Raw genomic sequence first — 23,919 nt, forward strand, 5'->3', positions numbered from 1 at the left:
TTACTATATTAAGGTGTGGTAAATGTATTGATTTCTTTTATTTAAGGCATATGAATTGAACAGAATGCCAATAAGTTGATTGTCTTAAAAAAATAGTAAAAAGTGAGTTTTATCTAAATTGAGATAAACTATTTGACCAAGAAAAGCTGGGTGAAAGTCATTTCTCATATAAACTGTTCCTTGATTTAAGTCCTAATTTTATGTGGTCTTTATGCACATTTTGGCCATTTTTTCATCTTTTGGATCCATTAAGGAAGTTGAAAGCCCTTTTTTTGCATAGTAAACAATTACATGATCTTATTGAAGTTCTGTTCCATTATTTGATTGGGGCTTCATATTTAGAAGATGAAGTGCTCCAAGGCTAATGAATTTTTTTTTAATTTTATTTTTAAAGATTTTTATTTATTTGACAGAGATCACAAGTAGGCAGAGAGGCAGGCAGAGAGAGAGAGGAAGGGAAGCAGGCTCCCCGCTGAACAGAGAGCCCAATGCAGGGCTTGATCCCAGGGCCCTGGGATCATGACCAGAGCCGAAGGCAGAGGCTTTAACCCACTGAGCCACCCAGGCGCCCCGTAATGAATTTTTGTGGTTATTATTATCAGCGTCTTCATGAAGTGATTGAAATTAAAATGTCCTATGAAATCACAGTATGTCATCAAATTGTGTTACATGTATTCAGTAGCTTTATTACCACCCAAGCCTAGTTTTAGTTTAGCACCAAGTTATAATTACCCTGTTTTTTAGAATGAGACACCCTAACTATAGGGCCCTTAGGAGAAATGCATATATATTTGGGAACAGCACCTATTGGAAATTTACAAATGAGACTCCTTTGTGGTCTTAGGTTGAACCCAAATGGTTTGGAAGAATATAGGATCAACTTGGGAGCTATTTAGTATTAGAATCATTCCAGGAAGGTATTAAAATCTAAAATCTCTGAAGTTCCTTGGAAAGAGATCATTGGAGGCAGGGGACAGAGAGTGTGATCTTGGGATAGGACTGTCAAATGAAATGCAGAATAGCTATTTAAATTTTAATTTCAGAAAGCAGTGAATAATGTTTTGAATAACAGTGTGTGTGTGTGTGTGTGTGTGTATGCATGGTATATTAGGGATGGTATATACCTGCCCTAAAAGTTATTCCTTGTTTACCTGAAATTCAGTTGTAATGGGTATTGCTAAATCTGGCAACTTCTGCCTTGTGTGTGGGGATTGAGAGGATGAGGGGAGACAGTCTCAGAAATCCTGAAAATCCTGGGTATTTATATAAACTGTTCCAGGCCTGAAGACATGTTAACCCCATGGTGCCATGTGGAGGGTATAGCTCTATCAGTCAACACTCTTCCTTTGAGGATGAAGGAAGAATCTGTGAATAGTTCCTTAATGATGTGTTTTTTAACTTCAAAGGTTGAATTTTAAGAAATAGGTTTCAAGAAAAAGACTACATTTGGCATTTTAGTACGGCATACCTTCAAAGGAAATTATGTTTAAGGTATTCTAACAATGAGTAATTCTTTAAGTACTGTTTTCTTTTTATGCCTTTTTAGGTTAAAGAAGATAATCAGGAAATAGCCAGCATGGAGCGACAGTAAGTACATTTATAATAGGACATATGCCATCCATTTCACATCTTTTAAATTACATTCTAAACCTGCAGTAGAGGGGCGCCTGGGTGGCTCAGTGGATTAAAGCCTCTGCCATCAGCTCAGGTCATGATCCCAGGGTCCTGGGATCGAGCCCCGTATCGGGCTCTCTGCTCGGCAGTGAGCCTGCTTCCTCCTCTCTCTCTCTCTGCCTGCCTCTCTGCCTACTTGTGATCTCTATCTGTCAAATAAAATAAATAAAAATCTTTAAAAAAAAAAAACCTGCAGTAGGTACATATTGTTACAGTTATTTTTTCCTATAGTTCATACTGGTACTGTTGATGCAGCTTTCAATCTTATTTGCAGCTTTAAACATTTCTTTTAATGTTTAGTTAAGAGCCACAGTGGAGTATAATTATTATTATTATTTTTGAGAGAGAGAGCATGAGGTGAGTATGGGGAAGGGCAGAGGGAAAGAGAGAATCTTAAGCAGACTCCACATCCAGTGCTGAGCCTGATGTGGAGTTTGATCTTACGACCCTGAAATCATGACCTGAACTTAAATCAAGAGCTAGAAGCTTAACCAACTGAGCTACCCAGGTGCCCCTCTTCTTAAAAAATAGCTTTATTAAGATATACAAACCATACAATTCATGTATTTAAAGTATACAATTCAGAGGTCTTTAATGTATTCAGAAATGTGCAGCCATTACCCACTGAACCACCCAGGCACCCAATAAATAAAATCTTTAAAAAATAAATACCTGGAGAGGAGAAGGGAGTTGAGGGAAATTGGAAGGGGAGGTGAGCCATGGACTCTGAAAAACAATCTGAGGGTTTTGAAGGGGCGGAGGGTGGGAGGTTCGGGGAACAAGGTGGTGGGTATTAGAGAGGGCACGGATTGCATGGAGCACTGGGTGCGGTGTAAAAACAACGAATACTGTTATGCTGGAAAGAAATAAAAATTAAAAAAAAATACATGGAAACAAATCAAGAGAGAGAAGTATATAACAATACAGCCCTTTCTTAAGAAGCAAGAAAAGTCTCAAATACACAACCAAACCTTACACCTAAAGGAGCTGAAAAAAGAATAGCAAATAAAGCCTAAAGCCAGCAGGAGAAAAGAAACAATAAAGACTAGAGCAGAAATTAATGATATAGAAATAAAAGAAAAACAGTAGAGGGGCCACCTGGGTGGCTCAGTGGGTTAAGCCTCTGCCTTCAGCTCAGTCATGATCTCAGCGTCCTGGGATCGAGCCCCGCATCGGGCTCTCTGCTCAGCAGGAAGCCTGCTTCCCTCTCTTTCTCTCTCTCTGCCTGCCTCTCTGCCTACTTGTGATCTCTCTCTCTGTCAAATAAATAAATAAAATCTTAAAAAAAAAACAACACAGTAGAACAGGTCAACAAAACTGGGCATGGGTTCTTTGAAAGAATTTATAAGATCTATAAACCCCTACTAGCCAGACTTATCAAAATGAAAAAGAAAGGACCAAATAAATAAAATCATAAATGAGAGAGGAGAGATCACAATGAACACCAAAGAAATACAATTATAAGAGCACATGAGGAACAATTATATGCCAACAAATTATGCAATCTGGAAGAAACGGATGCATTCCTAGAAACATATAAACTACCAAAACTGAAACAGGACGAAACAGAAAACCTGAACAGACCCATCATTTAACAAACTGGAGCAGTTATAAAAATTCTCCCAACAAACAAGAGTCCAGGGCTGGATGGCCTCCCAGAGGAATTCTACCAAACATTTTAAGAAGAATTAATACCTATTTTTCTGAAGCTTTTTCAAAAAATAGAAATGGAAGGAAAACTTCCAAATTCATTCTATGAGGCCAGACTTACCTTGATCCCAAAACCAGTCAAAGACCCCACCAGAAAGGAGAATTACCAATATCCCTGATGAACATGGATGCAAAAACTCGCATCAAGTTGCTAACTAATAGGATCCAAGAGTACATTAAAAGGATTATTCACTACAACCAAATAGGATTTATTCCTAGAATGCAAGGGTGGTTCAACATCCTCAAATCAATCCACGTGATACACCACATTAATAAAAGAAAGGACAACCATATGATGTTTTATTTGCTATTCTTTTATTTAGGCTTTATTTGCTTTTATTTTTTCAGCTCCTTTTGGTGTAAGGTTAGGTTGTATATTTGAAATTTTCTTGCTTCTTAAAGTCCTGTATTGCTATATACTTCTCTCTCTTCATTTGTTTCCATGTATTTCTTTTTTAAAGATTTTATTTATTGGGCACCTGGGTGACTCAGTGGGTTAAGCCTCTGCCTTTGGCTCAGCCCAAGCATCGGGCTCTCTGCTCAGCCAGCCCAAGCTGGCCTCAGCCCAGCATCGGGCTCTCTGCTCAGCGGGGAACCTGCTTCCCCCCCAACTCTCTGCCTGCCTCTCTGCCTAAATGTGATCTCTCTCTCTCTCTGCAAATAAATAAATAAAGATCTTTTAAAAAAAAAGATTTTATTTCCATGGGGGAGAGAGAGAGTGGGCACAAGCAGGGAGAGAGGCAGAGAAAGAAGGAGAAGCAGGCTCCCCACTAAGCAGGGAGCCCATCACAGGGCTCAATCCAAGGACCCTGGGATCATGACCTAAGCCAAAGGCTGATGCTTAACCAACGTAGTCACCAAGGCACCTCTATTTCCATGTATTTTAAAAATTCTTCTTTAATTTCCTGGTTACTAGGATGCTCTTGAACCTCCATGTGTTTGTTTTCCTTCCAAATTTTCTCTTGTGATTTAGTTCAAGTTTTAAAGCATTTTAGTCTGAAAATATGCATGGTATAATCTCAGTCTTTGGTACCAGTTGAGGCCTGATTTGTGACCCAGTATGTGATCTGTTCTGGAGAATGTCCCGTGAGCTCTCAAGAAGAATGTGTATTCTGTTGCTTTAGGATGAAATGTTCTGAATATATTTATGAAGTCCATCTGATCCATTGTGTCATTCAAAGCCCTTGTTTCCTTGTTTTCCTTGTTGATCTTCTGCTTAGATGATCTGTCCATTGCAGGGAGTGGGGTGTCCCTTACTATTATAGCGGTATTATCAATGTTTTTCTTTTTTTTTTTTTAATATTTTATTTATTTATTTGATAGAGATCACAAGTAGGCAGAGAGGCAGGCAGAGAGAGAGAGGGGGGAAAGCAGGATCCTCGCTGAGCAGAGAGCCCGATGTGGGGCTCGATCCCAGGACCCTGGGATCATGACCTGAGCCGAAGGCAGAGGCTTTAACCTACTGAGCCACCCAGGCACCCCTCAATGTTTTTCTTTAATTTTGTTATTAACTGGTTTACATAATTGTCTGTTCCTAACTTAGGGGCATAGATATTTATAATTGTTAGATCTTGTTGGATAGACCCTTTTATTATGATATAATGTTCTTCCTCATCTCTTTTTCCAGTCTTTGGTTTAAAATCTAGTTTGTCTGATATAAGAATTGCCACCCCATCTTTCTTTTGATGTCCCATTAGCATGATACATAGTTTTCCACCCCTCACTTTAAATGAGTCTCTTGTAGACCGCATATCCATGAGTCTTTTTTTTTTTTTAAATCCAATCCGATACCCTTTGTCTTTTTATTGGAGTTTAGTCCATTTACTTTCAGAGTAATTATTGTAAGATATGAATTTAGTGTCATTGTATTAACTGTAGAGTCACTGTTTCTGTAGATTGTTTTTGTTCCTTTCTGGTCCTTATTACTTTTTGGCTCTCTCTTCACTCAGAGGATCCCTTTTAATATTTCTTGCAGAGCTGGTTTAGTGTCTACAAATTCCTTTAGTTTTTGTTTGTCCTGGAAACTCTTTATCTTTCTTTCTATTCTGAATGACAGCCTTGCTGGATAAAGTATTCTTGGCTGCATATTTTTCCCATTTAGCACATTGAATATATCATGCCAGTCCTTTCTGGTCTGCCAGGTCTCTGTAAACAGATCTGCTTTCATTCATAGGTTTCTACCTTTTTAGGTTAAGGACAGACCTCTTGTCCTGAGCTGCTTTCAGGATTTTCTCTCTCTTTTTTTTTTTTCTTTTTTAAAGATTTTATATATTTATTTGACAGAGATCACAAGTAGGCAGAGAGGCAGGCAGAGAGTGGGAGGGAAGCAGGTTGCCCGCTGAGCAGAGAGCCTGATGCGGGGCTCGATCCCAGGACCCTGGGATCATGTCCTGAGCTGAAGGCAGAGGCTTTAACCCACTGAGCCACCCAGGCGCCCCTGTGACTGAGTTTTTATCTCAGGCATGCAACCCAGTTTTGAGTCTCTGGATTTTTTGGATTCCTGTGGTACAGATCCATACTGTTTCTCTTGGGGTGAGGAGGGGGGATCTTCCTGCACTTCTGGCTTTTGCTGGCTTTTTGTCCAGAAAGCAATTGTGTTACTGTGTAGTGATTTCATTTTATGGCAACACCGAGCAGAAAGCTGGCACCTAGATTCACTGTTTTCAGTCAGCTTCCCCACTCTGATGCCTGGGAACTCTGCTGTACTCAGGTACCCCTATTCTTTTTGTGAACCCAGGGTTCCTGAGACCTTGCTTTCCCACCTGGAGTTCTGCCCTGCTTCATCACTAAGCACCTTTAAGCCAGGGACTTCCCCCACCATAGCAGACTTCTGTTAGTTCCAATTTTGCACTCCTTTGCTCTAATAATTTGCAGTAGCCTCCAATGTATCGCCCAGGATTCATGTCTCCATATCTCCTACCTCCCAAAAAGTGGTCACTTTTCTGTTTGTAGAATTGCAGCATTTCTTTTCTCAGATCTCCAGTTGATTTCATAGGTGTTCAGATTGATTGATAACCATCTAGCTGAATTCTAGGGACCAGATGAACTTAAGGTCCCCTACTCCTCTGCCATCTTAACTCCTCCCTGATTTATTTATTTATTTTAAAGAGAGAGAGAGAGAGAGAGAGAAAAGGCAAGTGCATGCATGAGTGGGGGAAGATGGAGAGGGAGAGAAAGAATTTCAAGCAGTCTCTGTGCTGAGCAGGGAATCAATGTGGGGTTCAATCTGATGACGTTAACTGACTGACCCACCCAGGTGTCCCTCCTTTGCCCAATTTTTAATTTGGTTATTTATCTTTTTATTATTGTGAGAAATCCTTATATGTTCCAGAGACAAGTCTCATATAATGTATTGTTTCAGGGGTACAGGTCTGTGAATCATCAGTATTCTGTAACTCACAGCACTCACAATAGCACATACCCTCCCCAGTGTCCATAACCCAGTCACCCTATCTCTCCTCTACCGCTCCAGCAGCCTTCAGTTTCTTTCCTGAGATTAAGAATTTAAGAGACAAGTCTCTTATCAGATAAATGATTTGCAAAGTTTCTCTCCTATTCTCTGGGTTCTTCTTATTTTCTCAGTCATGTCTTTTGAAGCACAGAAGTTTTAAATTTTGATAATGTCTAGTTTATTTTTTCTTTTGTTGCTTATGGTTTTGGTGACCTATCTAAGAAACCATTTCCTAATCCAAAATCAGGAAGATTTATGCCTGTGATTTATTCTTAGAATTTTGTAGTTTTGCCTTTATGTTTAGAGCTATGATCCATTTTAAGTAAACTTTTGTATATGGTGTGAGGTAGGAGTTCAGTTTTATTCTTTTCTTTTTGCTTATCCAGTTGTCTCAGCAACATTTGTTGAAATATTCTTTCAACAAATACTATTTAATATTCTTTCCCTGCTTAATTATTTTGACACCTTTGTCAAAAATCAGTTGTATATAGATACAGGGTCTCATTTCTTATTTTGCTGCTGTATATATCTTCCTTTATTTCAATACAACACTATGTTAATTACTGTAGCTTTGTAACAAGTACAAATGCTGTTTGTTAAAATTTTAACCTATATAATCTTCAATCAATGGTAAATTTTCTCTTATTTTCTAATTTTTGAGACTAATTTGCCATTTTAGTTCAGTTTGTACAAACCAACAAAAAAGAAGGTTGCTAAGATTTTTCACTTTAATACCACAAATTAAGCTCAAAAGAATGTTGGGGAAAGGTTTGCTTTTCAAATCAGGCAACCCAGCATGCTCAGAATATACTTGCACTCTGAATATGAATCCTAAAGAAAGATCTAGAAAAGACTTTTCTCTCTAAATTTATATATTGTCTTCAGAATAGGGCATATTATATACAGATACTATTTTTGCAACTTAGAAAAGATTTCCTAATGTCATCATGAAATGTTTCTGTTGAATTTCTAAATTATCTGTCATAAATTTATTAAATAATATTTTCAACAGGTTAACAGATATAAAAGAAAAAATAAATCAGTTCAATGAAGAAATTAGACAACTGGACATGGATTTAGAGGAACACCAAGGTAATTTTTCTGGAATTTTTATAATGTATAATAACATATATAGCAATATTGACTTAGTATTAACTTGGGTCTCAGGGACTATTTCCTTGGGATTTATTATTTAATTCTTAATGAGTTCCCTAACTTTAATGACTGAAATGCTTAACTATAGTATAATAGTAAATATTATAATTACTGTTAAATTATTTAAGCAGACTAACAACTTGAAATAACTTAAAATGGTTATATGGTGACAAGAATTTATTTTGTTTTGCAAATCAATTTGTTATAAAATGAACTAAAACATTTGAAAGTTATTACAGATTTCTAATTTATACCTCCTTAATATGTCAACTATCAATCAATTGGGGTAAGAATTGAGATGGGAGAGAGGATCATGTCATAAACAAAGAATTAATTATTTAGGGGGTCTCAGTAATGAGGTAGCAAGCACTGATAATTCTGATCCTTTTCCAACTTTCCCCAGCTGTGGGATTGAAGAGCCAAAGGGACTAGAACACTTGTGGGAGCCTGGGGTCTGAACTAAGTGGAAATGCTTTTGGTGGCTGTTTGGGAGTTATAGTGTATGTGTAGTTGGGGGGGGAAGAGATTGGGTGTTGTACTTTCCTTACCAGCTTCTTTGTAATAAGGATGAGAAAGGTGGGTTCCTCATGACACTTTAATCACAGATTAACTGCAAACTGGTATTTATGTGCTCTTGGATTAGCAAGAATTGACTATATATTCTTATGAGTTACATATGATAATTGTAAATAGTATGCATTTTTGTATATATCTATTATGGCTAAAGAAACACTCATAGCAGGGAAAAGGGTGTTCAATTCCTAAATAAATTTTTTACTTCAGTTTTAAATGTAGTATATTAGTTTTATTTATATTTTTTCTTGATGTATGAATAATAGCATTAGCTACTATTGATTAATTATGTACCTCTACTGGGCACTATGTGATCTTTGCAAGAACTTTTTGAAGTCTTATAAGCCCTTTCATATTTGTTGAAGCTCAGAAAAGTTACTCAAATTCCCACAGCTAGTAGGATTGTCTTGATTTTAGACACTTTATAGGAAACTTTCTAAACAATTTTCCTCTTCCTCAATTTAAATTTTTAACAACATTCAATTTGTGTTTCCAGTAAAGTAACTTGGTTTAAGCACAATGATTTATTATTAATTGCCAGTTCTAAGATAAGTAGAATGTTTTGAATTTTAGCTTCTGTTTTCCTTTTTTTTTTTTTTTTAAAGATTTTATTTATTTACTTGACAGAGAGAGATCACAAGTAGACAGAGAGGCAGGCAGAGAGAGAGAGAGGGAAGCAGACTCCCTGCTGAGCAGAGAGCCCGATGCGGGACTCGATCCCAGAACTCTGGGATCATGACCTGAGCCGAAGGCAGCAGCTTAACCCACTGAGCCACCCAGGCGCCCTCTGTTTTCCTTTTTAATTTCTAATCTTCTTTGTCCTTTTTGATTAATGTGGAAAAAAATCTATAATAGTACATATTAAAAAAATATATATATATCTCAACACATTCCTTTTTTTTATTCTTCTGCTATAATGTGAACATCCTGAATTATGGAGATAAAAGCACAGGGGGTTTTGTTAGAAGGTTATATATTAGTTCAGGACTTCATTATTTCTTACCTGACCTATTACAGTAGATTTCCAACTGGTTGTCCCACCTCCAATCTTGTCCCCTCTCAGATTCATCTACCAGTATGTTGCTAGAGTAACTTAATGTAAAATTGATTCTGTCATTCTCCTGCTTAACAGTGGCTCCCAATGACCTATGAGATAAAGTTTAAGAATCTTTGCATGGCATTATAGTCCCTCTGCAGTCTGACCTGTATGTTGTCTATCTCCTTTCCTACTCCTCATCATCTTTATCCTTACAGTCTAATAATAATCTTCTTGTGGTACTCCACACCTCACCCCCTTTATGATAAATCAAACTGTGTCATGCTCAATCCTTTGCTCCTACTGTTTATTCCTTTGTCTTGAATATTCTTTCCCCTGTTATTTACTTTGTAACTTCTCATCTTTTAAAATCTACTTCAGGTGTCCTTTAATCCACCATAATAACCCTAACTTCCCTCCCTGACCTATTCTGGGCTGAGCTAAGTGAGTGAATTACTCCATTATCAGAGCACACTGCGTATATCACTATATTGACTATACGATATTACCAGCACCTACTTGGATGTTTGTCTGCCTGTTTATACATCCTCAAAGGATCTGGACTGTGTCTTATTCATTCTGGTAACCTCTTTCATCTACACAGAGTCTAAGAAAATAAACACTTAATAAATGTTTGTGGAATGAATGAAACGGTGCTATACTTTAGTGGGGAAAGATTTGTAGAATGAACAAAAGATGAAAGTTGGGCTCTATCACTTCTTTGTGCCCTCTAGTTCTTAGGATGTACATATGCATTCTTCTCCAGAGATAGCTGGATTGGTTAGCAAAGGTTTTGTTATTTTCTAGAGGATTTCTACCTTGGATTAATAATTTCCAGTAAAGTGGTGGGTTCTCACCTACCTCTGCGTTCTCAGCAGTTCCTTGACATAAGACTGTAGATCATCCAGTCCTTAAGATATGGAGGATAATCAAGTTATTTTGACTTTCCAATTCATACTTCTTCCTGCCTCAGGCTTTATCCCTTCTGGCCTATTTTACTAATTTTGTAGATGCTATCTTAGCTTCTGCTGTTTATGATACCTTTGTATGATCCACCTAAGACTACTTTTTGCCTTGTAGAGGTTCTGGTTAAGATAACTTATAAACTATGAATGATTTATATATGTCTCACTTTGTTAGTAGTTGCTTCGTCTTTCAGTATTGTGTAATTCATTTTAAATTCAGAGGCATCCTTGGATATGGGGCTACGTACAGTTTTATTCTCTGCTAGGTATTAATTGTGGCTGTGTAGTCCAATATCTTCCTTAAGTACATTATATGTATTCCTTTTGACAAGTCTCTAAAGTTATAATTTGCCAAAAGTTTCATTGAGTAACTATTTCTTAAAGCTAAACTAAGTAAATTCAATGAGTAGTTATTTGACTGTTCTATGAAAATCTTCATTGTGCAGATGCTAAGTTATCCTCATAATACACTTGGACTTTTGACCAATTCTAGATAGGCTTCTTAGATCTAAAATCTTTACTTTATCTTTAAGTGACTGAAAAAAGTAATAATTTCCTTGCAAAAATTTCAATATAATAAGATAGCATTACTCTTTTCAAACTGCTGAAGGATTTAATTTTATCATCTTAAATATTTGTTAGGCTTCATCCAGATAGTGGTTTTGCCTTATTAATGGATGAAGTCATTTATTTATATGGATTCTAAAAAGATTAATACATATACTGCTCTGTAAATAATTATTATTTATGCTAACTAGAAGCAATGAGAAGTACTTCTATTGAAAGTTACTAAAATGGCCAGAATATGAGTATAAACTACATCATTGCTAAAGCAGAGAGTTCTCTTTTCTCAGCTAAATGCCAGCCATTAAGTATTTTCTTAATTGTTGCCTTTTAAAATATTGCTGCTTCTTAAAGCCAGCAGAAGGGGGAAATTATAAAGATTAGAGCAGAAATAAATAATACAGAAACAAAAAAACCAGGAGGCACCTGGGTGGCTCAGTCAATTAAGCATCTGCCTTCAGCTCAGGTCATGATCCCAGGGTCCTGGGATCAAGCCCTACACTGGGCTCCCTGACCAGTGGGGAGTCTGCTTCTCCCTCTCACTCTCCCTCTGTGCGCTCTCTCTCTCAAATAAATAAATAAATTTTTTTTTTAAGTAGAAACAAAAAAAAAAACAGTAGAATAGATCAATGAAACCAGGAGCTGGTTCTTTGAAGGGATTAATCAAATTGAAAACTCCCTAGTCACTCTTACCAAAAAGAAGAGAGAAAGGACCCAAATAAATAAAATCACAAATGAGAGAGGAGAAATAACCATCACCACAAAAAGGCAAACAATTGTAAGAGAACATTATGAAAAATTATATGCTAACAATTTGGGTAATCTGGAAGAAATGGGTAGATTCCTAGAAACATATAAATTACCAAATCTGAAACAGGAAGAAATAGAAAACTTGAGGAGACCCGTAGCCAGCAAAGAAATTGAAGCAGTAATCAAAAATCTCCCAACAAAAGTCCAGGATCAGATGGATTCCCAGGGGAGTTCTACCTATTCTTCTCAAACTGTTCCAAAAAATAGAAATGGAATGAAAACTTTCGGACTCATTCTGTGAGGCCAGAATTACCCTGATTTCAAAACAAGACAAAGACTCCGCTAAAAAAGAGAACTATAGGCCAATATCCCTGATGAATGTGGATGCAGAAATTCTCAACAAAATACTAGCAAATCAAATCCAACAGTACATTAAAAGAATCATTCACCATGATCAAGTGGGATTTATTCCTGGGTTGCAAGGGTGCTTCAATATTTGCAAATCAATCAGCATGATACACCACATTAATAAAAGAACCATATGATCCTCTCAATCGATGCAGAAAAAGCATTTGACAAAGTACAGCATCCTTTTTTAATAAAAACTCAACAAAGTAGAGATAGAACATACTTTGACATCCTAAAAGCCATATATGAAAGGCCAACAGCTAATATCGCTCTCAATGGAGGAAAACTGAGAGCTTTTCCTCTACAGTCAGGAACAAGACAGGGATGTCCACTCTCACCATTGTTATTTAACATAGTGCTAGAAGTCCTAGCCTCAACAATTAGAAAATAAAAGCATCCAAATTGGCAAGGAAGATGACATGATACTCTATTCAGGAAACCCAAAAGGAGGGCCTGTCTGGCTCAGTTGGAAGAACATAGGTCTTTTGATTTTGGGGTTGTGAGTTTGAGCCCCTGTTTACTTAAAAAAATAAGATCTTAAAAAAACAACCAAGGGGCGCCTGGGTGGCTCAGTGGATTAAAGCCTCTGCCTTCGGTTCAGGTCATGATCCCAGGGTCCTGGGATCGAGCCCCGCATCGGGCTCTCTGCTCAGCAGGAAGCTTGCTTCCTCCTCTCTCCTCTCTCTGCCTGCCTCTCTGCCTGCTTGTGATCTCTGTCTGTCAAATAAATAAATAAAATCTTAAAAAAAAAAAAAAAAACAAGAAAACCCCAAAAGACTCCACTGAAAAAATTGCTATACCTGATACATGAATTCAGTAAAGTAACAAGATACAAAATCACCGTACAGAAATTGTTGCCTTTCTGTACACCAGTAATGAAGCGGCAGAAAGTCTAAACCAAGGCATCGCTCTCATTTATAATTGCACCAAAAACTGTGAGACCTAGGAATAAACCCAACCAAAGAGGTAGGAAATTTGTACTCGGAAAACTATAACACATATAGGAAAGAAATTGAAGATAACACAAAGAAATGAAGGAACATTCCATGCTCATGGATTGGAAGAACAAATATTGTTAAAAGGTCTATACTACCCAAAGCAATCTACACTTATAAAGCAATCCCTCTCAAAATACCACCTGCTTTTTTCACAGAGCTAGAATAAACAATCCTAAAACTTGTATGGAACCAGAAAAGACCCTGAATAGCCAAAGCAGTCTTGAAAAAGAAAAGCAAAGCTGGAGGCATCACAGTTCTGGACTTCAAGTGATATTACAAAGCTGTAGTGGTCAAGACAGTATCGTACTGGCAGAAAAACTGACAGATATATCAGTGGAACAAAACAGAGAACCCAGAAATGGACCCATAACTATATGGTTCAACTAATCTTCAACAAAGCAAGAAAGACTATCCAATGGGAAAAGACAGTCTCTTTGAATGGTGTTGGGAAAACTGGACAGGAATATGCAGAAGAATGAAACTGGACTGCTTTCCTATACCCTACACAAAAATAAATTCAAAATAGATGAAAAGACTTAAATGTGAGACAGGAAACAATAAAAATCCTAGAGGGGAACATAGGCAGTAACCTCTTGGACACTGGCTATAGTAATGTCTTACTAGATATGTCTCTTGAGGCAAGGGAAACAAAAGCAAAAATGAACTATTGGGATTTCACAAGATAAAAAGCTTCTGCACAGTGAAGGAAACAATCAACAAAACTAAAAGGCAGCTTTCAGAATGGGAGAAGATATTTCCAAATGACATATCTGATAAAAGGTTAGTATCCAAGTTTATAAAGAACTTAACTCAACAACCCTAAAAATAAGTAATCCAGTTAAGATATGGACAGAAGAAATGAATAGACATTTTTCCAAAGAAGATATAAAGCTGGCTAACAAACACATGAAAAGATTCTCAACATCACTCATCATCAGGGAAATACATATCAAAACTAACATGAGATACCACCTCACACCTGTCAGAATGGCTAAAATTAACAACACAGGAAACAACAGATTGGCAAAGATGCAGAGAAAGGGGAACTCTTTTGCACCATTGATAGGAATGCAGACTGGTGCAGCTACTCTGGAAAATAGTATGGAGGTTCCTCAGAAAGTTAAAAATAGAACTACTCTATGATCCAGCAATTGCACTACTAGGTATTTACCCAAAGGATACCAAAACATTGATTCGAATGGGCACATGAATCCCAATGTTTAGAGCAGCATTATAAACAGTAGCCAAATTATGGAAAGAGCCCAAAAATGTGTCAAATGGGTGATGGGTATTAAGGAGTTGACTTGTTCAGATGAGCACTGGATGTTGTATATAAATGATGAATCACCAAATTGTATACCTGAAACTAATATTACAATGTATGCTAACTGGAATTTAAATAAAAACTTGAAAAGATATTGCTCTGAATGAGAAAGAGTAAGTAATGGAAAAAACACTATTGTTCCGGGTAAAGAAAAAAAAAATAGTAGTAGTCTGTATTATAACACAGGATATCTTTTAAATAAGGATCCTTTTACCTCAAGGTTTATTTGTGACATATAGCTAAGTAATTTGTTTTTGTGATTGTTGACTTAGAATTTTTTTATTCTCACCTACATATTAATACTTGAGACTTTATATAGTCTCATATTGAAGCTTCCTCAAAGTAGGTATTGTTTCTTGGTCCACTTATATCAGATCCTTTATTTATTCTTCACTATATTACATTAAATAGAAGAGTGTTACTGTTTTAAAACATGACACAACCTTTCATGGAGTAGGAACACAAAATAAGTGATTGGTCTTCTATGCAAAATTCTAAAACCTTTTGAAACTGGCTTGGTTCTCAGCTTTACCCAGTGCTGGCTTAGGTTTAGGCTTTCTCTAGTCTGCTCAATTAGTTGCTACTTGTCCATCTACTTACAGCTTTTGAAATTTTATTTCTGTTATTTTCTTTTTTAATTTTCATTTTTCCTGGGAATTTTACCTTTAAAAATTCTTTTTACTATAGTTTTAATTCAGTTTGGTGAGGATTAGAATTAATTGTGCATATTCAATTTGCCATCTTTAAGAAATTATCAATTTCATAAACCTAACTTACTCAGAATTTCTAGAGTTTTAATCACCTGAATATGCTTTATTTTATAGGTGGCGTGCGTGTGTGTGTGTGTGTGTGACTTTGACCATTCTCATGCTTTCATTAACTGTGCAATTAACCTTACCAGGTAGGAGGTTATCCCTTCCTCTTTTTAACCTGTTTTTAAAAATCTTTTTCCTTGAACTAGTTATGTTAAAGACTATTTAATTTATTTTTTAAAATTTGTGCTTTTGATATAAAAATCTGGTATGTACTTAATTTGAAAATTTCAAGCGAACAAAAGTATATAAAGTAAAAAGTCATCTCCTTTCTCCTCATAGTCATCTCAGTGTTTAGAGTCATCCCAGCCTTTCAAATTATTTACAATTTGATGTCTTTATAGACTTTTAGATTTTTTCTGTACATTTATAAGCATATGTATTTTAAGATGCAGTAATCTATAATTCCTCTGAGATTGAATCTTTCATTTAAGTCCATATTTAATGTACCTTCTTCCATATGAGGATGTATACTTCATTCTACGAAGTATAGCATAGTGGTCAGTATCAGGGTTTTAAAGCCAGACCAAGAATGGTGCCTGGCACGTATTTATTACTCCCAACAACTGTTAGCTGCCATCATCATCTTTGTTAGTGTTATGGTTAAATAGTATATTCACTGTATCCACATTGACATTTAAATGGTTTCTAATTTTTCACTACCAAGAATACTGGTACAGTAAATAACCTTGTTGCATACATGTTTTTTAACTTGAATATTTCTATAGGTAAATTTCTAGAAATGAAATTATGAATAGAATGTTACTTATGTTTATAATTTTTATTATTTTTGCAAATTTCTTCCAGAAAAACTTGTGCCATTTTATACAACCAACAGCAGTATGTGAAAGTTCTTCCTCACCAGTTATTTATAAATTTATTGTTTTTGTCAGTCAAGAGAATACACTTTTTAAATTTAAATTCAATTAACATATAATGTTACTGGTTTCAGAGGTAGGGATCAGAGAATATACACTTCGACTGTTCACTGTTCCTTAAGGCCCGCATTTGTAGTACTACTGTGATCCACAAGGTGGGGCTAATTTTCTGAATGTCTACTTAGACCAGGCTTAACCAAAACAGTTGAGAAAGTAGTCACATTTTAAAAAAAATCTTTTATTTTTAAGCACTTGTCTCTCAAGAAGATTTTGGGGCATTATTGCTCACTAAAAATTATTCCTTCATTTTTAGAGTACAGTATCTTTCCAAAGATGGATAAGATTGTAAAACCAAATATGTTGTTATTGGTATAGCATATCAGACATCTAAAAATCTAACTGCTACAATGTGATAAATATGTATCATGATAGAAATATATGTGAAGTGCTATAGAATAATTGTATTACTGTCCTAAACTCTGTATAAAGTCATTGCAATTTACTCTATAATTTATATGCTTCCTTGAAGGGTAATAAAAATATAAAAATTTTTCTTTGGTTTGTCTATAGACTACTTTTTTCATACTCAGTGTTCTATGGCCTAGTTTAGAAGCTCTCATTCTCTGCGTATGTCAGGTAATATGGAATTTATAGAGACGGAATAGTTTTATTTAAGAGTACAGGTCTGCAACCAGAATGTCTGGATTCAGATCTGAGCTGTGCTATTTTACTGGCTGATTTTGGAAAACTCTTTGACTTTTTTATATACCTTAGTTTCCTCATTTTTATTTTCTATTTTTTAGTTAATTCATTTTTATTTGTTTTTATTTTTTAAAGATTTATTTATTAGAGAGCGAGAGCACACATGTGTGAGTAGGGGAGGGGCAGAGGGAGAGAAAGAATCTCAAGCAGGCTCCTTGCTTAGTGCAGAGTCAGACTTGGGGCTCAGACTCATGACCCTGAGATGATGACCTGAGCCAAAATAAGAGCCAGCTGCTCAACTGACTGAGCCGCTGCGGTGCCACTAGTTTTTTCATTTTTGAAATGGAGATGATAACAGTACCTTCTTTCTACTTAGGGTCACTGTGCAGATTAGATGAAAGGAGTTTTGTGTGTGAGAGAGAGACTGAGAATAGCATACCATTATAATAGTGCATATAGTTTTAGTTATTAGCTGTTATTATTAATGGTTTTAATTTATAAACTGAAATTTGAATAACTTACCTGGGGATTTTCCCAAAACATATTTTGAAAAGTATTTTCCCCAGGATATTTAAGTTAATCAATTCAGTTTCCAAGTGATTTATATTCTGGTATCTGAGATGTCAAATGGCATTTACACATTGCCATTCTATAGAGATTCAGTATACATTCAATGAAGAAGAAGGAATCATTGCTTATTATTCAATTTGAAGATTTGTTAAACTATATTTTGTAGTTTTCATTAGGATGATGGTATTATTTCCAGATCAAGTGCATAAGCACCATCTGTAACAAATTCTGGGGCTCCACTTCAGACCTACTGAGTGTGAAATGCTAGGGATAGGGTTTAGCAATTTGTGTTTCAGCAACCCCTCCTGATGATTCTGATATATGCAAAGTTTATAACCACTGCTTTAGGAAATAATCAAGAAGTTATGTTGTATTTAGTACATTCCAAGGACTATTTATTTTACCATCCAGTTTCATTGACATTACTCTGTTAAAACAAATGTTTTTTTTTAAATATATGTAATTTTTATTTATTTATTTATTAAAGATTTTATTTATTTATTTGGCAGAAAGAGATCACAAGTAGGCAGAGAGGCAGGCAAGGGGAGGGGGAAGCAGGCTCCCCGCTGAGCAGAGAGCCCAATGCTGGGCTCAGTCCCAGGACCCTGGGATCATGACCTGAGACGAAGGCAGAGGCTTTAACCCACTGAGCCACCCAGGCACCCCTATTTATTTATTTGACAGAGAGAGCACAAACAGGTGAAGTAGCAGGTAGAGGGAGTGGGAAAAGCAGGCTCCCTGCTGAGCAAGGAGCCCAGTGGGTACTTGATCCCAGGACCCTGGGAGCATGACCTGAACCGAAAGCAGTTCCTTAACCAACTAAGCCACCCAGTTGCCCCAAATCAAATGTCTTCATGGTCCTTTTTCTTTTGCTTATATGGTGAGGCTTTTAGCAATAATTTAACTTTTGCAAATTTGGAGAATTTTTATTACGTATTTTTAAAGTGCCTCTAGTGTGTAGAAATAGAATTATCAGACTTGGTCTGCATAGCTGTAAAGAAACTCGCCTGCCAAAATTTAAAACATTTTGCAGAGAATGTATGGTTGATAAGTTGGAAGAAGCCTGAAGCCAAAAGTTAGTTTAAAACATTAAACTTAGGGACACCTGGGTGGCTCAGTCAGTTAAGCGTCTGCCTTCAGCTCAGGTCATGATCCCAGGATCCTGAGATTGAGTCCTGCATCTGGCTCCTTACTTAGCAGGGAGCTTGCTTCCCCTCTGCCTGCTGCTCCCCCTGCATGTGTGCGCATTCTCTCTCTCTGACAAATAAATAATCTTAAAAAAAAAAAAACATTAAACTTATATGGACTCATTTTAACATAGCAGTTTGGTGGTATTTGATATGCTAGTTTATTACTTACTGCTCTAATGACAGGTGGAAAGTAGGTGGGAGAGAGAAACTGAATATAAAAAGATGGAATATAATAGGAACCCTAAACTAATTAAAATCAAAGTAAGAAAGGGGAGGAGAAAGTATCCTGGCTTACTGAAATATGTGAAAATGTTAGCAGAGATTTAAACAACAACTCGGTATAAATTAATGTGATATAGCCTCCAAAACAGCTGAAATTCTAGATTGCATTAACAGAAGGATGAATATATAGACTGTGGGAAGTGATAGTTTTGAATCCTTAATTTCTTGGCATTCTTTCTTTCTTTCCCTTTTCTTTCTTTCTTTCTTTCTTTCTTCCTTTCTTCCTTTCTTTCTTTCCCTTATCTCTCTCCCTCCATCGCTCCCTCCCTCCCCCTTCCTGAAGCTCTTTTTTTCTTTCTTTCTTTCTTTTTCTCTTTCTCTTTCTCTTGTTCCATTAGGGGGGAGAGGGCAGAGGGAGGGAGAGAATCTTAAAAGACTCCATGGCCAGCACAGAGCCCAGTCTCATGACCCTGAGATCATGACCTGAGCCGAAATCAAGAGTTGGGTGCTTAACTGACTGAGCCACCCAGGCAGCCCTTGGCATTATACTTCAAAAGGGATAAAGAAGAACTGGAACTCACTAAGAGCAGATTGAGCAGAATGGCAGAGACTAAAAAAAACCATGCCACATAAGGAACATTCAAAAGTATTAAACACTCAAAGGTCCTGGGGAGACTTAGCTTGCCTCAGAAGGACCCCAAGTGCTAGAGAGGAAGGAATTTGGACATGCAGAAGTCCTATGGGGTTTTATTCTTGGCCCACTTCTCTGAATTTTCTTTTTGCTGCTCTATCACCTCCAAAATCAGTGGACTGGTCAATTTGGGGGGCTTGAGGGCAAAAGAGTCATTAGCTTACAGCTTGTTATATATTAATCAAGATAGAAGGTGGGAGAAAAATGGTACTCAGACTTTCTCGAGTGGCAGAACTTCTTCTCAGAATATAAAATTCAAGATAGCTCTGTAAGGCTAGAATCAAGGAAACATTGGATGGGGGAGAAGTAAGAGTCAGATGAGCTGGCTGTGAGGACAGAGGAGGCTGTGGTGCTACTCAGCCCCATGGGAGTGCAAGAAGAACGAATCTCCCTTACTCCACTAGCTTTCTATGGCAGAGAGCATCAGAAAACAATGATAATCCTCTGTACAGTATTCCAAGTCTTTTGTAATAGTCCATAACCATTTCTTAATTTGGGGTACTTGTAGTATAAATGTCTTGAAGGCAAAGGTCTTCCTCGTCTCTGTAATTCCTTCGTTACCTGTAAGAGTGCCTTGCTACAGTATTTTCTACATAAGAACCTTTTGAAGTCTTTCACCTATCTGCTTATTATAGGACTTCATACATACCTCATTTAGAACACTTATGTTCCATTGTAGCTTTTGGTTTTGTACATCTAATAATTTGTAAGCCCTTCTAGGATAGAGTTATAACTTTTTTTTTTTAAGATTTTATTTATTTATTTGACAGAGATCACAAATAGGCAGAAAGGCAGGCAGAGATGCGGGAGGAAGCAGGCTCCCCGCTGAGCAGAGAGCCCAATGTGGGCCTCAATCCCAGGACCCTGGGATCATGACCTGAGATGAAGGCAGAGGCTTTAACCCACCCAGGCGCCCCGAGTTATAACTATTTTGCTCTCATTTTTATGTCCCCAGCACCTGCTACAGTATCTGGCATGTAGTAGGCATTCAGTAAATTTGGAATAAATAAATAAATAAATGTAGAACTATAATTACATCAAATGTTAAGAATTTGAGGACAGCCCTAAAATAACCCTTATATGTCAAAGTGCCCTTTTCCTTCCCCTTTGGTCTCTTTACTCTTACTACTTTGGACCCTTTTGCTTGCCTGCTTTTGTACCTCCAGTGTGACATACTGATTAGCTTCCCCAATATATGATCTTGTCCTCTCCTATGATAGTAGGATGTTATTAGTCTTAGACTTGGTAATAACTCCTTTATTTTACCCTGTCTTAGGACTGTCTGTATCTGTACATTGCTTCTCATGGGCAGCTCAGTTAGGAATCCTCCAACTGAGAAATCACAAAATAGAGGAGTTCACTAGTTGCCTGATCTCCTTTCTTCTTAGCAGCAGTGATCTGGGAAGAGGTTTTATGAAGCTTGGGAATCTACAAAGATATATGGGATCTCTGTCCTGTCTAATCCAGCTGGCCAGCTGTGTAACTGGAGACACTGAACAGATCTGTCCTCTAGCTCAGTCTGATGACAGTTAAGAACATGGATTTGAGAAGAGAAGAAGGTTTCTGACTTGGATGATAAGTGTGTGGCCAAGGACTTCCAAACATAATAGGGAATGCAGAGGGGTGCAGACTTTGAGAGGGAAGACTGATGAGTTTAATTATGAATAAACTATTAGGATATCCTGAAAGATACCAACACGAATGTATCTAGTAAGCAGTTGGATAAAATAATCAGGAAATTAGGGAAAAGGTCAATTTGAGAGTTTTTAAACCACAAGAATGAGTGGAATTTTCTTGGATATAAGGTAGTATTAGAAGTCAAATAAAAGCAGAAACCAGAATTTAAATGTTAAAGAAAGGGAAAGCCACGAAGAGAAGACCTAAAAAATGATCTGAGGGTAAGAAAAACCAAAGAAGTTCCCGCCCCAAAGACAGAAAAACATAAGGAAAAAAACTGAAAAGAAAGAAGAATGTATCAATAGTGTCAGATATTGCAGACTGAAGAAAGAACTGGGAATTGCCTCCTTGGATTTGGTAAGTGAGGAGTCTTATAATCTTATTGAGAGAAATTGCTTTGGGATTGCAGAATGAGAACCTCACTACAGTGTCTTGACATCTGATAGCAAGATGAGGAACTTTAAAAAGCATGTATAGAAGATTTTTTAAGTTTATAAGAAAAAAGATAAGATGGTAGGTAAATTTTTCTAAAGCCTACGATGCAGGCCTTGCTCCTAATCCCTTAATGCCTAACCAATCTCTGAAGAGTGGGACTTCTCAGACAACCATGCCTTTTTTTAGAAACCTAGGATATTAAAAAAGAAGAAGAAAGAAACCTGGGATATGGCAGGTTCAGTAGAAACTAGCTTTTCTGCTACTTCACATATGTTGTATAACATTTCCATGCATATTACCCTCCTCTGGAGGGTAATCCAGCTCTAATTCTTTGTTTCCCTGTCAAAAACCATTGCCATAAAGTGAGTGAACAGTGACATAGTTTTAATTGGTCTATAATCTATTTTTTTAAAAAACTTAATCATATACAAATTTGTTATTAGTAATAAAGTCCATGTCTCCATGTAATTTGAGGCTCTACCCTAACTATCTCCCCTTAACCTTCCTAACTTTACTCTAGCCAGTGTTTGAAAAAACTGCATAGGAGTTTATACAGAACATGAGCTGACCATTGCGTTTTAACCTCTGCCCTGTAACTTTTGGTTCTCCTGTTTTTGTTTTTGTTTTTAATCCTTAAATCTCTTCTAAATGCCATTTTCTTATCAGGAACTGCCTTAGGAATCTCAACTCTATTGTTCTCTCCATCCTTACGGGGCATCATCTTAATAAGTTTCCTTAATTTTTCCCAGAATGCTAAAAATTGACTGATTTGGATAAATTACAGATTGGTGCAAGCACAAATTTATTCTGCTTTCTGTACCTGGACCCTGAGAACACAGGGCTGCAGCTGTCTCACTAGTCTAGGGAAGTAGTAGTATCCTTCCAAAACTCAGTTTTTGTTACACTGAAAATCCTTTTGTTGTAAAATTATCATGATCCACCTCTGTTAACGGCTCCTTTATGCTGCTAAAGTGTCCAGTTTCATCCATTTGTCAGGATCTTGGGTTTTTGCCCTTTTAAACATGTCTTTCACATATATTAAAGGCAACATGTCCAAACCTGTTGTAAGCAATTTGTTCCTAAACTTGCTTCTCTTTTGACTTAATAATACTACCATGTCTTCAGTTGCCCAAGCCAGAAACCTGTGAGTTACACAAAATCTATTTACTCTGGTTCTTAAATGACTGGATTGAAAATATAATTTCCATCCTGTTTGCCATTGCTCTACTCCAGGAAACCTTCATCTTTTACCTGCATTACTGTAACAGCCTCCTAACAGATCATATTGCCTCCAATATTACTTGCCTTTTATTCACTCAACCAGAAATATTTTTCAGAAATGCAAATTGATCATTTTATTCCCCTGCTTTAAGTTCTTTGGTAGTTTTACCATTTTCCTTAGATGGAAGTGCAAACTTTTATGTGTCTTATAAGGTCTCATCATTTGCCTCCTCTTTGTGCCACTTGTTCACTTCAGATTCTCTGACTCAGCCATACCACTCTTTCATTTCTTTGTGCTACCATATTCATCCTCACTTTTGGGTTTCTCTACTTGAATTGCTTTGACTTTGAACCTCCTCTTCTCTGTTTCAACCAGGTAACTCCTATTCATTTATTCTTTATAATGCAGCTTAATTATTACTTCGTTAGAGAAAATTTCTGGAAATTCCTTAACTAGATAAATTGTCTTTGCTCTGCTTTTATAGCACCCTTTTTCATATGGTAGCACTTAGGCCATTATAATTGCTTATTTAGTCTTTATAGACTTTAAGGTCTGTGAGGGAGGTTACTTAGCTATTTTGCCTGCCCTTGTGAGTTATTCAAAGATGGAATGAACACTTAGGGGTGCTTATGTTTCCCATTACCAGTAGTGTTCATGTGCAGGTTGAGTATGTCCAAGTTAGGACTGAAATAGAGAACCATTGGGAAGTCTTTAAGTCCTTTCCAGTCAGTAGATTGTTTTTTCTGAATTATCAAATATACATATATAGTTGTTTTAAAAGATTCTATGTTAATTAAAAAATTTTCACCGAATTAAAAATTTTGAATATTCAATAACTACTGGTATATAGAAAACCTAAGAAATATTTTACATTTAGAGCTCTGTGTCTGGAGTTTTTGAAATTGATGTTAT

The 23,919-nt window shown here is 36.7% G+C and overlaps 1 protein-coding gene across 2 annotated transcripts in view; it reads left to right on the plus strand.

Annotated features, from left to right (window-relative positions):
• Positions 1–23,919, plus strand: part of IFT74 (intraflagellar transport 74) — a 90,275-nt gene that overhangs the window by 45,037 nt on the left and 21,319 nt on the right. For both annotated transcript variants that reach the window (XM_032860322.1, XM_032860323.1), the window contains exons 12-13: positions 1,547–1,587; positions 7,848–7,927. In XM_032860322.1, the coding sequence (XP_032716213.1) occupies positions 1,547–1,587; positions 7,848–7,927 (121 nt within the window). The remainder of the gene's footprint in view (positions 1–1,546; positions 1,588–7,847; positions 7,928–23,919) is intronic.

Source organism: Lontra canadensis, unplaced genomic scaffold, assembly GCF_010015895.1.
Source record: "Lontra canadensis isolate GAN:19392208 unplaced genomic scaffold, GSC_riverotter_1.0 scaffold19, whole genome shotgun sequence".
NCBI classification, from domain to species: Eukaryota; Metazoa; Chordata; class Mammalia; order Carnivora; family Mustelidae; genus Lontra; species Lontra canadensis.